The sequence below is a fragment of the Ruditapes philippinarum genome, unplaced genomic scaffold, assembly GCF_026571515.1.
Source record: "Ruditapes philippinarum isolate M1 unplaced genomic scaffold, ASM2657151v2 ctg86_1_1_1_1, whole genome shotgun sequence".
NCBI classification, from domain to species: Eukaryota; Metazoa; Mollusca; class Bivalvia; order Venerida; family Veneridae; genus Ruditapes; species Ruditapes philippinarum.
In genome coordinates, this window is record NW_026864957.1 from 42,197 (window position 1) to 60,138 (window position 17,942).

The following is a 17,942-nucleotide window of genomic DNA, read 5'->3' on the forward strand; positions in this document are numbered from 1 at the left end:
TATCTGAAGTTTCAAGGCTTAGAGCTATAATATTTGTTAAATGATATCATCTATAGGTACTCTACCAAAGTTGTTCAAATTTTGTCTCTAGTGTCAAAATTAGCCCCGCCCAGGGGGCCATAGGTTTTCCTTATATGTATATAGTAATAACTTAAAAAATCATCTTCTCTTCATTTACAAATGCTATCTAGTTAAGATATTTTGCATGAAACATTGTGTAGTGAACCTCTAGCAAGATTTTACAAATTATAGCCCTGGGGTCAAAATTGGCCCCATCCCCAGGGGTCATTGATTTTCACTATGTACATATAGTAAAAAATTCTAAAATCTTCTTGTCTAAAGGTACAAGGCTTAGAGCTTTGATATTTGGTATATAATATCATCTATGGGTCCTCTACAAAAGTTGTTCTAATTATGCCCCTAGTGTTAAAATTGCCCTGCTCCAGAGGCGATAGTTTTCCTTATATGTATAAAATAAAAACTTGAAAAATTTTCTTCTCTGAATTGAAAAATCTTCTTTGAATTGACATAGGCTAGAGGTTAAATATATGGCATGAGACTTTGCGAAGTGAACCTTTACCAAGATTGTTCAAATTATAGCCATGGGGTGAAAATTGGTTCCGCCCCGGCGGTCATTGATTTTCATTATGTACATATAGTAAAAAAACAAAAAATATTTTTGTCTGAAGGTACAAGACATAGAGCTTTGATGTTTGCTATATAATATCATCTATAGGTCCTCTACCAAAGGTGTTCAAATTTTTCCCCTGGTGTCAAAATTGGCCCTGCCCGGGGGCAGTGATTCTCATTATGTACACATAGTAAAAGCAGAAAATAAAACAAATGTTTTCTGAATGGGAGAAAGCTACAGCTTAGATATTTGACTTGAAATGTTGTTTGGTGGACCTGTATCAAGATTGTTTTGAATTAAACCCTTGGGTCCAAAATTTGGCCTTGCCCAAGGGGACAGTGACCTCTTTTCTTGTCCTTTGATGTACAGCAATGAAATTTTGACCATGTGCACAGTTTTAGTTGTAAAATTGAACTTTGATATCAGGTGACCTAGATTTTGATGATGTGACCTACTTTCTTGTCCTTTGATGTACAGCTATGAAATTTGAACCAAAATTGTGCACTGTGAGATTAAGATGTAAAGTGAACTTTGATTTCAGCTGACCTAGATTTTGACAAAGTGTCTTACTGTATTGTCCTTTGATGTAGTCATGAAATTTAGGATGTGTGAAATATGACCTTCACCACCAAATTCACTAGACTCGCGTGCATTGATATATTCCTACTCTGATCCTTTTTAAATTAACAACAGATTTAACCACTAATCTGATAATAAGAATTAGATTATTTATAAGGTCAGGGATCTATGCATTATGGCAATCTTCAAAATTGTATAGAAACAAAAAAAAAATCTGTTCCTACACTACTATATAGTATTGTATTAATGCGGTGGCATAGCATTTTTCTCAAATGCAATCTTGTTTCACTATAAGTTCTTTATTTCTAAAGGTATTTTCTTCAAACTTTAAATATAAATTGCTTGTCATCAACCGCATCATATGTGACAAGGTTTACAACTCTAGCACAAAATTTATCAGAATTACCTCCCTTGAACTTAAAATTTTCATGAAAAAAAACATTGTTTTTTTAATAACTTCTTTTTCTGAATGTATCTACTTCAAACTTCATATAAATGTTTGTTATTATCACTCAACATTTGTGAGTGTTCAATACTCTAGCAAGACTATTTCCAGAATTATGCCCCTTTTGAACTTAGATTTTTTTTTGAGAAATTGGTAATTTTTACTCCAACTTCTTCAATCATGATAGGATTTTAAAAATGTTATATTTTGATAACAGGGATGTTTAAAAAATAACTTTAGAGTGTCCTTCAGTCCGTCTGTCTGTACATAAAAACTGTTTCCTGTGATCACTTTTAAAGATCTTTTTCAACAAATTTACTTAAAATAGGAACCTAGGTGAATGGCCAATGGCCCTTCAGAATGTTGCTTGTTTTATTTCTGTCACTTAGTCTCCAATAGAAAGCAATTTGAATGAGTGATAAGTATGAATTCATAGAATAACATACACTATCATTGTATAGATATTTTGTAGTTGGATGAATGATTTCATTATCTATTGTGTTGAATAAATACAATGGAATCATTTTTTATGCTCCCCGAAAAATTTCGGGGGAGCATATAGTCGCCGCCTTGTCCGTCCGTCTTTCCGTCCTTCCGTCCGTCCCCTTTTCTTGTCCGGGACATAACTTTGAAACAACAAGAGGTATCAACATGAAACTTTGTAGGTAGATAGATCTCATTGAGTAGGTGTGCAGTGCACAAGAACCGTAACTCTGCCTTGCCTTATTTTTGAATTATTCCCCTTTGTTTATTTTTACACTTTGAACTTTGTCCAGGACATAACTCTCAAAGTATAAGAGGTATCAACATGAAACTTTGTCGGTAGATAGATCTCATTGAGTAGGTGTGCAGCGCACAAGAACCAGAACTCTGCCTTACCTAATTTTTGAATTATTCCCCTTTGTTTATTTTACACTTTGAACTTTGTCCGGGACATAACTCTAAAAGTATAAGAGGTATCAACATGAAACTTTGTAGGTAGATAGATCTCATTGAGTAGGTGTGCAGTGCACAAGAACCGTAACTCTGCCTTGCCTAATTTTTGAATTATCCCCCTTTTTAGCTCACCTGAGCATGCTCAGGGTGAGCTTTTAGGATCGATGATTGTCCGTCGTTCGTCGTCCGTCCGTCATCCGTCCGTTCACATTTTTGCCTCAATCATCATCAAACTTGGTCAGGATGCTTATCTAGTTGATAGCTCGGATGAGTTCGAACATGGGTCATCTCGGATAAGAAACTAGGTCACAAGAGCTAAAAATAGAAAAACCTTGTTAACACTCTAGAGGTCACATTTTTGCCTCAATCATCATCAAACTTGGTCAGGATGTTTGTCTAGGTGATAGCTCAGATGAGTTCGAACATGGGTCATCTCGGATGAAAAAGTAGGTCACCGGAGCTAAAAATAGAAAAACCTTGTTAACACTCTAGCGGTCACATTTTTGCATCAATCATCATCAAACTTGGTCAGGATGCTTATCTAGTTGATAGCTCGGATGAGTTTGAACATGGGTCATCTCGGATGAAAAACTAGGTCACCGGAGCTAAAAATAGAAAAACCTTGTTAACACTCTAGCGGTCACATTTTTGCATCAATCATCATCAAACTTGGTCAGGATGCTTATCTAGTTGATAGCTTGGATGAGTTCAAACATGGGTCATCTCGGATGAAAAAGTAGGTCACTGGAGCTAAAAATAGAAAAACCTTGTTAACACTCTAGCGGTCACATTTTTGCATCAATCATCATCAAACTTGGTCAAGATGCTTGTCTAGGTGATAGCTCGGATGAGTTCGAACATGGGTCATCTCGGATGAAAAAGTAGGTCACCAGAGCTAAAAATAGAAAAACCTTAACACTCTAGCGGTCACATTTTTGCATCAATCATCATCAAACTTGGTCAAGATGCTTGTCTAGATGATAGCTCGGATGAGTTCGAACATGGGTCATCTCGGATGAAAAACTAGGTCACAGGAGCTAAAAATAGAAAAACCTTGTTAACACTCTAGTGGTCACAATTTTGACTCAATTGTCATCAAACTTGGTCAGGAAACTTGTCTATGTCATTGCTGGGAATAAATCGAACATGGGTCATCTCGGATGAAAAACTAGGTCACAGGAGCTAAAAATAGAAAAATCATGTTAACAGTCTAGTGGCTACTGTTGTGATCCAAATATTCTGTTAATTGGTCTGAAAGTTTGTTTTGATGATTTCTAAGTCAAGATCGAACATGGGTCATCTTGGATGAAAAACTAGGTCACACCGCCCAAATATGGAAAAACCTTGTTAACATTCTAGTGGTCACATTTTCGACTCAATTATCATCAAACTTGGTCAGGATGCTTGTCTAGGTAATTGCTTGGATGAGTTCGAAATCGCATGTGAAACTAGGTCACAGGAGCAAAAAATAGAGAAATCTTGTTAACACTCTAGTTGCTACTGTTTTGATCCAAGTATCCTGGAAATTGGTCTGAAAGTTTGTTTTGATGATTTCTAGGTCAAGTTTGAATATGTGTCACCTTGGTAAAAAACTAGGTCGCACTGCTCAAATATGGATAATCCTTGTTAACACTGTAGTGGTCACATTTTTGACTCACCTGTCATGAGACTTGGTCAGAATGCTTGTCTAGGTAATTGTTTGGATGAGTTTGATAAGTCAGGTGAGCGATCTAGGGCCATCATGGCCCTCTTGTTTATTTTCACACTTTGAACTTTGTCCAGGACATAACTCTTAAACTATAAGAGGTATCAACATGAAACTTTGTAGGTAGATAGATCTCATTAAGTAGGTTTGCAGTGCACAAGAACTGTAACACTGTCTTGCCTACTTTTGGAGTTATTGCCCTTTGTTCATTGTGACACTTTGAACTTTGTCCGGGACATTACTCTAAAATTATAAGAGATATCAACATGAAACTTTGTAGATAGATAGGTCTCATTGGGTAGAAGTGCAGTGCTTAAGAACCATTACTCTGCCTTACCTTATTTTGAAGTTATTGCCCTTTGTTTATTTTTACTTTTTGACTTTTGTCCGGGACATAACTTTAAAACTATTAGAGATATCAGCATGAAACTTTATAGGTAGCTAAATATAATTGGATAGAACTGCAATGCTTAAAGAACCTATACAAAGCCTGGTCTTATTTTGGAGTTATTGCCCTTTGTTCATTTTTACACTTTGAATTTTACCCGGGACATAACTCTGGTATCATCAGGAAACTTTATAGATAGATAGATCTCATTGAATAGAATTGCAGTGCAAAAAAACATAACTCCGCCTTGCCTAATTTTGGACTTTTTGCCCTTTGTTCATTTTTTTTATACTTTCCTGTGTCCAGAACCTTCTCGGGGAGCATCACCTGGTTCAACCGGTTCTTGTCTTCTTTGAGTTTAAATTGATACTGAAAGTTCCTTAAAATTCAATGAATAGAGCAGCCAGCACCATAAAGTCGGGTCAGACTGCACAAATATAGCGGCTGATTTAGTCCTTGACTGATGTCAAGGACCCATGTTATGGCATAAGCATTATTGCAGCGACTAAAGGAATAAGCATTTATATGATTATCTTTTTTTTTCTCCCTTCCAGGTTTAATTCAGATGTACGTGATCTGATCAGTTGGTCGAATGAGATAGAGAGAGAAATGACAGCTGATAAGCCTGTACGTGATGTAAACAGCGTGGATCTTGTACGAACCAGGCACGAAGAGCTCCGTGCAGAGATAGAAACTAGGCAGGATACATTCAACACTGTCATTAGAACAGGCGAGGACATGGTGGAAAATGATCACTATGCCAAGGAAGAGGTACATATATATAATATTAAATTTCATTTCATAGTATTTTGGTCGATAAATGCATTATGTGCAATTCAGTATGTAATTAATAAATAAGTCTATTTTTCTTCTGTGTTATTTTAGTAAAACAGTATATAAGTTAACCATTGTGCTCATTGCTGCAAATGTCTACTTTTGCCTACATATACATATAATTGTCTAAAATTTTGTTGAGTGGTACAATAAAATCCAATACCAAGTTTATCGGATTTTGATTGTTTTATAAAGATGTAAATGTTTACTATATTTCAGTATTAAGTATTGTCCATTTGATTAAAAGAACTTACACAAATTTGCAATATAGTGATATTTTGTAAGATGAAATAGTCTTTATTTCTTTTTTCATAACGTAATTCAAGTTGATAGTAATTATTATTGTTTGTTTCCCAGATTCAGGAGAAGGTAGCACAGGTTAAAGAAGCACAGGAGAAGTTAAACAAGACCTGGGCTAACACGAAAGATTACCATGATCAACTATATGACTTCCATATCTTCTTGAGAGATGCTCAACAGCTTGATAATACTTGCTCTTCTCAGGAGGTTAGTCTTGTAGTCGTATAAGTTTGTTATAAATGGCTGCAAAGGGGCCTCCATAGCTGAGTGGTAAAATTTCTTAAAATTCCTCGCATCAGGGTCAGTAAATTCTTGCTCGAGTGGCTTAGTCTGTAAAATGATATCTCCTCTATTCATATATTATAAACTTTAAATTGAAGTATAAATTGTAAGACATGTTTGTTATTATTACTGTACAAGAATTCCTTTCAGAAATTTACTATATATAAAAATCACAATATTTTTGAATCACATGTTGTAAAGCAGTATTCTATATTACAGGCATATTTGAGCAGCACAGATTTCGGGACAGCTGAAGATCAAGTAGACATACTCATCAGAAAACATGAAGCTTTTGAAAATAAGCTGACACATCAAGAAGAGAAGGTAAAATTTTACAATATAACAGTGTAGCATACAAATGCAATCTTTTTTTCTTTAAATTTAAAGGCCCTTGATTGATTGTATTAAAGCTCTTTGTTTTAAATGGCATAATTCAATTGATTATTTGAATATTCTTGTCAAATTCGTGAAAATTTGATAAAGTAAATTCAAGTTATATAGCATATAGATTCTGAGATGTTTATTAATTTGTGAGCAGTCAGCTTGAAAATAGGCAGATTGGTACCAGTGCAAACTTTTAGCCTGCAATAATGCATGTAGGGTTAACTTAAGAGTCTTCCAGTGCCAGCTAAAGCTAGATTGTTGCAAGAATTATGATCTTCAAGTCATGTGATAGAACAGAAATCTAATAAAACAGAGAAGAGAAAAATCAGTATAATGAAATATAAAAGAAGTAATATTACTGTTGTGTTATGTACATTTCAGCTGGAGGCTATAAAAGAACATGGAACACAGCTGATGGCAGCCAAACATTTCGAGGCTCCAAAGGTGGAACAAACTCTTGAAAGCATTGTGTCAAGGTAATCTACTACTTTCAACTAAATATACAAGTATATAAATAAAGCAGATAATTCATTTGTATGTGCTTAACTGTAAGCCTGATAGCTACAACTGAATCTACCCATGCTACCAGTGCAGACCAAGGTCAGTAGTCACATATGTGCCATTTGATCATGGTCTGCACTGTTTACTTTTCAATCAATACATATTAAAAATTTTCCCTAAAATGATAATGGTTTTGTCCAGATTGAAATATGGACAAGTCCGTTTATGATATTTAGTGTGGTAAGGGTTAAAATCTTGAAGATAGTATAAGTGGTGTAGATAATACATGTAATAGTTTCTTAAGATCAGACAATTCATTGAAATATTGATATGCCCCTCAGATTTAATGATTACATCAGTACATTTTGTAACCTTATAAGTAGCAACAGATTCTTATATAAATTCTTTCTTTACTTTTATGTGTCAAATTTTCTTGCCATTTTAATAAAGAATTTTCATTGTTGTAATTTAGGCAAGGTCAAGTACGTGACCTCAGCGGTCAAAGGAAACGAAACTTGGCAGATTCACTTTTATATGCACAGTTTTGTAGAGATGTCATGGAGGTAAGGAACTTATTATGATGCAGCAGTTATTAATATGGCAGAGTTGTACAATATACGATATAACTCTGAAATCCAGACCCTGTTCAGACATGGCCAATGGTAGATTTTATCTTACACTTGCAAATATGTGCAATTCATTTCCATTAAGGGAGAGAGCACCTGTTATGTGCTCGGACTTGGCCAAAAGTCAGGTTTACAGTAGATTTCATCTTCCTCTTGCAATTCTGTGCAGTTCATTTCCATTAATTGAAAGATTTAGAGAGCACCTGTTATGTGGCCATGCATAAGCAGGACATTTTAACAGCTACAGCTTAAAACACAGTTGAAACAGAATTGATAACTTTTAAAGTTGCCTGCTGAAAACTCAAGGGACATTTTCTGTTGAAAAATAAGCTATTTAAACAAAGTCTGCTTACACAATAGCAGAGAAAATCGGTCAGAATTGTGAAGTTTGTAATATTTTGATGAAACAAACTCACACTGAATGTCATTGACAATTTGCACACTTTTCCAACAAATTTATGGACTATGCTCGCAAAAAAAAAATTAAAAAAAAAACTTTCAGGATATATTTATTGAACTTAACTCAGGCATGGAATGACTGAATATATGATGTTGTGTTATTTATCTAGTTTAGAATTTGTTTATCTTGATTTTCAGGCGGAAGGTTGGATAGATGATAAATTGAAGGTAGCAAATGAAGATAACTTTAAAGAAGTCTCCGACTTACAGGGTAAAATGAGGAAATTACAGAAACATCAGGCTTTCGAGGCAGAAATTGTTGCCAATACAGACCGCATTGACAAAATTAAACAGGTATGTCTGATGCTATTTTCTTAAAATTAAAATTATGCCAGTGACATTTTGATTCAGTTATCCATAATAAGGAATGAGGGCAAAACTTAATATTTCTTTTCAAGTTAAAGGGATTTTATGATTGAAACTTCATGGAATCTATTCATTTTGATGGTCTTTATGTTCTGGTGGCATATTCATATTCCTGTTCTGGTTAGTGTTTTATTCATGTATACAAATTTGTTGTCCACTTTTGTAAATGAATAGCATAGAATAGGGCAAGGTGGAAGTAAATTTGTTGTGAAAAAAAGGCAAATAATATTGAAATTATAAAACTTACATTATGTATTAGATTAGACATTTAAACAAGAAAGATCGTAGAAAATTTATGTGAAGAATGGGGAAGATCAGTGATTCTACACAGTTGCTGTGTATGAGAAAAGGGGATATTAGTCTACCAGTAGTAAATGGAAAGTTGCCTTATGACTGGAAAGTTGTCTCTTGACTGGAAAGTTGCCTCATGGCTGGAAATTTGCCTCGTGACTGAAAGTTGTCTCTTGACTGGAAAGTTTCCTCATGGCTGGAAATTTGCCTTATGACTGGAAATTTGGCTCATGACTGGAAATTTGCCTCATGCCTGGAAAGTTGCCTCATAACTGAAAGTTGTCTCTTGACTGGAAAGTTGACTCATGCCTGTTAAATATATGTTGGACTTATTGTCCTATATCAAAAATATACAATATATAATAATGAATCAAATTAAGAATGAAAGCTACAAAATGAATAATTGATATTTTATGTTTGTGTATCAGATGGGTGACAAGCTAAGATCACTTAAACAGCCTGTAAGTTATTGGACTGTTGATGTAGATAATGTAGTTGTAATGGTTTATGCAAGTCTTGGATGTTGGCAACATTTTAATAGCATGTACTACTCTCCTATATAAATAAACCATTACCTATTCTAAACCTTTAACCTGCTATATCTGATAAAGCTCAAATTGTTAAAACACAAATTATCTTATTAATATTCAGTGAAATATCATCACCAATTCCCGTAGAATTTCCTCTCTGTCTAAAAGTCCCTAGCAAGGATTTAATTGTGTTTCATGTTTAACATCGTATTATTAGTTTCATGTAATAATATTTATAGTGATATATTTACCTGTTATGATGCAATGTAATTGTTTTATGTAATGATGTAATTGTTTTATGAATTCATGAAATGGAACAATGTAAATAGTGTCCTGTAAAGATGCAATTTCATTAATTTATGCAAGGATCGAAGATAAACATGCAGTAGGCAAATACTTTTGCTTTTGTTTTTCAGTGTTGAATTGCACCTAGTAAAACTCACGCATTCCATATCAGAAATAGACCTACATACATGTATATTTCATCAAATAATATTGTGATATTTATTTTACATATTATTTCTCTCTATGAAAAAAAGGTGTTGTTTTGAAAATGCATGCTTTTAAATTGCAATGAAACTGGGACTGGTCTGCTTTTATAATGGTAACATAGGAAACTAATTACATCATAAAGGCTTTATTTATTGGCCTAATTAATAACTTGGTAAGTATAAATATATGGATAAACAATGCAATGTTTTTTGGCCAACTTGAATGGCTAATTGTGTCATTAATTTTGTAGTGGTTGCTAGGGAGAATGAGCTATTGCTATTAGGCCATCTCTTTAATTCTGAAACTTCTGCATAATTTTATTACTAATTTGTAAAATACCCCCTCCCCTTTCAGAATTTACATATTGTGTAATGATGAATTGATAATATACAGGGTTGAGAGAGAAATAAATTGTCAAGATGATTTTAGTTGATTAGAAGTCACATTTTTTAATTGATTAAAATAGGAATTATTATTACTTAAACATCATCTAGTATCACAATCATATCCTTTTTAGTAAGATATTGCCTTGTCCCTACCACTATCAATTACTTCGCAAACTCCATTATTCACAGTTATCTTTTTAATCTTTCCATAACTGGGTATCATTGTGCCTAATAATGCTTATCTTTTTCTTCTCTCAACTGTTGGTTAAAGTTCTACCAATGATATTTATGTCTTACAAAATTTTTAACGTTGGTTAATTTGCTCTTTGAAGGGTCCATGATTCCATGACTGTTATTTAGTACCCAAGGTCATCTCACCATTAAACCTGAATAGTTTATGGGGAAAAAAACCGAAAAAAAAACCAAACATTTTTGTAATTATTCGTATATTAATGTGTTATATTATTATGTTATTCTGTAAAATTGCTTGAAGCACAGATTTTTAGTTTGCATATAAAATATTCATCTTTTGCATTTAGCTCTTGTCTTGCAGAACATAGAGATTTTTTATGGGAATACTTATATATTTATATTAGATCTGAGCTTGACTTATACCTATATTAGGTCGGAGCTTGACATGCTTATAGGTTAAGTATGGAGATAATGATCATATTGAAGATTGAAATGTTGTTGAATGTGATGTTTTACTATTTGACAGCTTGGAGAGAATCTGGTTCAGAAGCGTCACATAGCGTCTGATGATATCCGCCAGACTGTGACCCGACTCATGTCGAAATGGAATGATCTGCTTAAAGCATCTGAAAATAGAGGCAAAGGTCTTGGAGAGGTCAAGGACATTCTAGAGTTCAACGAACAGGTGGACAAGGTACAAGATTGGATCAGAGAAAAGGTCAGTTGATTATCTTCAGTCTGTGTGTTCTTTTGTTTTTAGATTAAATATAATTTTTTTGTGTTTTAAACTTATAAAAACTTTACATAAATCTTGGCTTTTAAATTTAGGCATGATACTCTGCTAAGTCTACATCTTAAATGTCAGCGACTCTTAAATGATTGATACTGAAACAGTTGGCTGAATGATTCAAAACCCTGATATAATGGATTTAAGCTCTACCGGAATCATAATCAAGATATGGTAGTGGTATCATAATGGTGAAAGTATCTGCCTCTCAAGCCAGGGATGTTGGGTTCAAACCCTACAATGGTCTCACCAAATGTATAAGTACTTGAAATAGACTAAAGGTTCAAGATTAGTTCATATAAACTTCTGCTTTTTTCACAATTCTGCAAAAATAAAACATATTTTAATTAACTGGTTGAATATGTTTAAGTTATAAATAAATACATTGATTTTGTTATATATATTATAGGAGGCATTGATACATGCAGGAGATCTGGGTAGAGATTATGAACATTGTGTTGAACTACAGAAGAAAGCTAACGACCATGAGTCGGCTGTAAGTATTACAATATCTTATAAAACATTACTGCTGGTCTTTGTATAGTAACTCTAGAGTTTCTTACTAATAAATACATATTTGATGTATTTTGATTCATCATTTTGATGACAATGTTAGAATTTTAAGTATATAAGATGTGACAACTGTGATAAGAATGGTAATTTTCTGTATGGACATTCATGATGGATTAATTCATCATCTTGATAATTTTAAAGAGCAGATGATTTATTTGATATGTTAATTTGCATATCTTTATTTCTGTAAGAATGGAAAATGTCTAATAATAGTATAAATAATTAGCATTACAGCATTACAATAACATAAAAATTATTTTTGTATATATTTATTCTTGACATGCAGCACATGGTAGGTATAAAAAGTGAAGGTATATCGGTATCATGCCATTTTAAATGAACATTTTAATGCTTTTTCCCCCTGGGATTATTTTGCATGATAAAGTAATATGTATATGATACAGAATAGATCACTTTGTGACATAGATACAGTAACAGTTTGAAAGTAGTTCTAGGTACTGGCCAATATCTGAAAATAAAGTACACAAAGGGGTGTCATTGTCTTAAAAAGGTACAAAATGGGCTGTGAAGTCCAAGGCTTTCGTGTACAAATAAAGCTTGAAGTTGTCAAATTTGGTGTGACATTAAAAAGCAAACCAATTAAAATTAGCCAAGCTGAAGTTTTTTTGTTTAATTTTATTATCAACCAGTTATCAAATTAGGATTTAAAATATAAGTTTTCAGTCAGTTATACAGGTGTATTTCTGATTTTGAAAATGTTCAATTATTTTATTAAGAATTGTGAATGAATTGTAATTGCATTTTGTAGTCAGGACTATATATTGAAAGTTTTACTTAAGTATATATTTTAACAGTTCTTTGCAGCTTAAAATGACAAAGCGAAAATAACAATATTGACGTTTCATGCTTGTACCATAAAATATGCAATTAACAAAATCCTTTGCTCATATGGCAGTTTAACAATTTCTTTGACCATTGTTTCATTTAAATTGAAAACTGGATATTGAAATATCATATGTGAGAAAACTTAATATAGCTACATGTATAATGCATGCAGTGTCATCTGTACTCTTTTTTTTTTTAAGCATGCTTTAATTATAACCTTAAAAGTGTCCCTATGATATAATGACACAGTATAGTTACAATAACAAGTAAAGAGACAGATGTTGTTAAAATAATGATCGTATTATTGATGTTTCATTGGTGAAAACTGTGTCCAATGACAAAAATGTGCTAAAAATAGGTACTATAAGGAAGAATGTTGCAAAGACTTCAAGTTTTATTACTATATCAGTGGAAATTAGTTGACATTAATTTTAGCAATTCATTAGGGATCGTAATCCTTAAAATATGTTGTATACCATTCATTCGCCAAACTGGCCTACCTATAATTGGATTGTTTGTATGATATCAGGGTATAACTGTAGATGAGAAGAGAATAAACAGTATCAATGCATTAGCTGACAAGCTGATCCATCAGGGACGAACGGACACAAGTGCAGTCAAAGATAAATCCAATAGTATGAATCAGAAGTAAGTAAATATAAGTAATAACTGAAGACTATGAGTTGTTTATTGTAGGTATTATATAAGGCTTTATATAATCAAGTATGTAGTCGGAGAAAAGTAAAAATGTAAATTTTATATTATGTCAAACGACAAAACAAATTGAGGTAAAACATGTTTTTAGGATTAAAATTGCTTTCTAATGAATATATTAAGCTGTGTTCAGTGGGGTTGATATTGGCATTACATCATCCCATCAGATGATGTCAAAATTGCTTGTAAATATCACATACTACTTATTTTGTAGTGTATTGTACCAGACTTGTCATAGAGTCTGTTTAAGATTGAAAAAAAGATTTCACTGAAGCATTGTTATGAATATTTTCCTCTGATAGTAGGGTTATCAAATGATTATATGAACAGAAATATGCAAATTTACTTCAAAATGAATTATAATAATATAATGATAATATTTATCTCCCCTGTTTAATGATAATATTTATCTCCCCTGTTTAGATGGAAGGATCTACAAGGGGCATTACAGGGTTACAAGCAGAACTTGGCAGCTGCCCTAGAGGTACACTCATTCAATAGAGATGTTGACGATATAGATGATCGTATCAATGAAAAGACGGTACTTCTGTCATCGGAGGACCTCGGTAAAGATCTCGAGGCTGTTCAGTCGTTACAACGTAAACAAGAGGAGACTGAAAGAGATATGACAGCTCTTCAGAACCAGCTTGAGGTAATCTTTATATACAATCACTGAATACTTAATGATTAATGTTTGCAAATTTTCTTGTGTTTGCTAAGACATTTATCATCTATCTAAAGTATTGTAAATATTGATGATTTTGATGAATTATGAATGTTATTGAAATTTAATACCCCTAAAGAGAGAAAGTTTAAAATATTAATAATTTTGTTAATTTTACAGAAAATTGAATCATTATCAGCCAAGTTATGTAAGAAGTACCCAGATCGTGCTGGTGATATCTCAGACAAGCAGAACGAGGCCCTCGACAACTGGGAGAAACTAGAAGAACTTGCCGATCAGAGAAAGAAAAAACTTGCCGACTCATACGAACTGCAGAAATTCTTATCTGAAGCTAGAGAACTGGTAAATGATTGAAAATAATATGAATAGAAATTACAGAAAAGTTTGAATACCAGTATATATTTATATACACTTTTATGTATAAAATGGTTTGACAAAGACTTAAATAAGTGACATTTAGTAAGTCACAGCTTTGTGAATGTGATTAATGATGTTTGATTTGGATATATTAAAACAAAACATCAGAATCGGTAAAAAAAACTACCAGAATTAATTATGTCTCCCCCACCTCGGGGGGAGACATATTGTTTTTGCCCTGTCCGTCCGTCAGTCCGTCCGTCCGTCCATTCTTCGTTTCCGGACGATAACTAGAGTTCCTTTTGACCTACAGCTCTCAAACTTCATAGGATGAATGGTCTTATTGAGCAGATGATCCCTATTGTTTTTGGGGTCAGTAGTTCAAAGGTCAAGGTCACAGTGACCGTTGGTCAATTTCTCGTTTCCGGATGATAACTAGAGTTCCTTTTGACCTACAGCCCTCAAACTTCATAGGATGATTGGTCTTATAGAGCTGATGATCCCTATTGTTTTTGGGGTCAGTAGGTCAAAGGTCAAGGTCACACTGACCGTTGGTCAATTTCTCGTTTCCGGATGATAACTAGAGTTCCTTTAGACCTACAGACCTCAAACTTCATAGGATGATTGGTCTTATTGAGCAGATGATCCCTATTGTTTTTGGGGTCAGTAGTTCAAAGGTCAAGGTCACAGTGACCTTTGGTCAATTTCTCGTTTCCGGATGATAACTAGAGTTCCTTTTGACCTACAGCCCTCAAACTTCATAGGATGATTGGTCTTATAGAGCAGATGATCCCTATTGTTTTTGGGGTCAGTAGGTCAAAGGTCAAGGTCACAGTGACCGTTGGTCGACCGTTGGTCAATTTCTCATTTCCGGATGATAACTAGAGTTCCTTTTGACCTACAACCCTCAAACTGGGGGGAGACATATTGTTTTTGCCCTGTCCGTCCGTCAGTCCGTCCGTCCATTCTTCGTTTCCGGACGATAACTAGAGTTCCTTTTGACCTACAGCTCTCAAACTTCATAGGATGAATGGTCTTATTGAGCAGATGATCCCTATTGTTTTTGGGGTCAGTAGTTCAAAGGTCAAGGTCACAGTGACCGTTGGTCAATTTCTCGTTTCCGGATGATAACTAGAGTTCCTTTTGACCTACAGCCCTCAAACTTCATAGGATGATTGGTCTTATAGAGCTGATGATCCCTATTGTTTTTGGGGTCCTGTTTCCATTCACAGTTATTCTCAGCAGTGGGGGAGACATGCGCTTTTTTACAAAAGCATCCTCTAGTTAATTTTAAAACTTCATTGTAAAATTTTGAAATGAATTTTGAGTGAAACTTCAAAAGCTATGTAGCATTTTTTACTGTTTTGACTGATATTTTTTCAAACATTTGAGTCAATGATTATAGTAAAAGTAACTACCTGGTCAAATTATATGATAATGACGTGAAACTTTTTTATGTTTGTCAACTGACCTGTGGAAATTTGCTCCTGATCTTTGCAGATTTCCTGGTCCAATGATATGATCACTAAGATGAACTCCGGGGAGATTGGAAAGGATGTTGCTGAGGCTTTGACTCAGTTACAGTTACACGCTGAGAGAAAGGCAGAGATTGATGGACGTAAACCTCACTTTGCTACAATACGAGAACATGGCAACAATTTAATTAAAGAGAAACATTATGCGCTAGAGGAAATACAGAGTATGATCGGTCAGTTAAACAAGACGAAAATACAGTTGAGTGCAGCATGGGATAAACGCCAACATCTTTTACAGCAGTGCCATGAACTTAGGGTGATTACATAAATAATTTGTTTATTATACAGATTAAAATATTACAATATTAGAAGTGTGTTGAGGGTTGACCACAAAAACTGCAGTAACTAAACTTATATGAAATAAAGAAAGACTTACAACAGTTTTGCAGTCGACCCTTTGATATGTTTTGAAGGTATAAAGGTTTAAGAGCAAAGGAACTATTTATGAACCATCATCATAATCTTTGCTTGATAAAGTTACTGTAATGATGCATAGTGAACATTGAATCTTCACTTGATAGTATGAAAGGAGATATATTTTAAATATTATGTTACAAAAAATATTTGGGATTTGGAAATCATACCATGGTTTTGTATTTTACTTTTACTGTGATGATAATGTCTTGTAGAAATTCCAAGTTGAAGCTGAACAAGCAGATGCATGGCTGGCCAGTAAAGAAGCCTTCCTTACCAATGAAGACCTTGGTGTAAGTTTCTGTCCTTTTCTTCTCTTTAATTTCTGTTCTTTTCTGTTTAATTGATTAAATTAAATTGATCCCATTAAACAGGTGGTCAGGATTAAAAAAAATCAAACAGGTGATGTTTTGGTGATTGATAATTTCCTAACTTTGAATACTTTTAATATTCAAGGAAAATAGGTACATAGGTACATTTGGCTTGCAAAAGCCTTTCCCATTTAAATAGATGTACCTTTCACCTGACCTGAAAAATTCATACTTGCATATGTAAAATAATTCTGATGACAAGATATCCAATTTATTTTTCTTATTCACTTAATACACAACACTTTTAAACTGCTGAGTATTTGTAATGGATTTGCCTAGCTTGAACTAAGAAGAATCCCTTCAAAGTTTAAGTGAGGTCTACATCAAAATTAAAATATTAAACTACCAACAGTATAGAGCCTGGTCAAACTGCACATATGCAGGCTGGCCTGGCTCTATACTGATGGAAGAGGTGTATCATTTTGGTTTGAGCAGAAGGTTAAATATTAGTTATGTGTCATGTTGAAAGGATGTTTGGAGAATTAGTGATTTACAATGAAATAAGTTTATAAAGAGTATTAAGGGGTGTCAGTTGCAGAGTGGTTAAGATTTCTAACTTCAAACCACTTGCCCCTCACCGCTGTGGGTTCCAATCCTGACAGGGACTTTGAATTCTTTCATGTGAGGAAACTATCCAGCTAGTTTATGGAATGTTGTTGGTTCTACTTGGGTGCCTGAAATAATGTACAGAAAGGCAATGTCACCATATGACCTATACTGTATCGGTATGTCACCAAAACCCAACAAAAAAAAAGAGTATTAAATTGCTTTCAGCAAAAACTTTCATTATTGTTGTTATAGAATTCCTTATATGGTGTTGAAGCGTTATTGAAGAATCACGAGAGGTTTGAGAACTTGATGGAGCAGCAAGTAGAGCAGGTAGAAGATGTGAGGGAGTTTGCTGCCAAGCTGGAGACACAGAACCACTACGCCTGGGACGAGATCAAACAACGTAAACAGGCTGTTGAAGACAGATACACACGCCTGAAGGAAACCTCATCTGCCAGGAAGACAAAACTGGGAGATTCCAAAAATTACCAGTTGTTCTTGAGAAATCTATATGAGGTGTGTATTAGTAATGTGTGTTAGGTTGATATATTGATTGAAGGTTAAATATTGCAATAATTTTTGCTGAAAAATGTTTGTGTACTGAAAGTTCAAGTTGCAGTTACATAAATCTAGAATATTATGGCAAATGTTTTCATTTATGAATTATTTTGTGTAATAATGTCAAAAAAGATTAGTATCTTATTTTCCAAAATGCTGAGCAGTATCAGTAATATAAATTGTTATTGTTGATTATTAGTTCTTTAAAACAAAATAACAGGAAAGC

At 33.8% G+C, this 17,942-nt stretch overlaps 1 protein-coding gene across 6 annotated transcripts in view; it reads left to right on the forward strand.

The window, feature by feature from the left end:
- The window catches only part of LOC132727407 (spectrin alpha chain, non-erythrocytic 1-like), a gene marked incomplete at its 5' end in the record, with an annotated part of 91,021 nt that overhangs the window by 41,553 nt on the left and 31,526 nt on the right, over positions 1-17,942 (forward strand). For 4 of the 6 annotated variants that reach the window (XM_060712875.1, XM_060712880.1, XM_060712876.1 and 1 more), the window contains 15 exon segments: positions 5,239-5,455; positions 5,876-6,025; positions 6,320-6,424; positions 6,866-6,960; positions 7,458-7,548; positions 8,209-8,364; positions 9,156-9,188; positions 10,854-11,045; positions 11,524-11,610; positions 13,063-13,181; positions 13,671-13,899; positions 14,092-14,274; positions 15,790-16,080; positions 16,454-16,531; positions 17,411-17,674. In XM_060712875.1, coding sequence (XP_060568858.1) covers positions 5,239-5,455; positions 5,876-6,025; positions 6,320-6,424; positions 6,866-6,960; positions 7,458-7,548; positions 8,209-8,364; positions 9,156-9,188; positions 10,854-11,045; positions 11,524-11,610; positions 13,063-13,181; positions 13,671-13,899; positions 14,092-14,274; positions 15,790-16,080; positions 16,454-16,531; positions 17,411-17,674 — 2,290 coding nt within the window. 6 annotated transcript variants of the gene reach the window in all.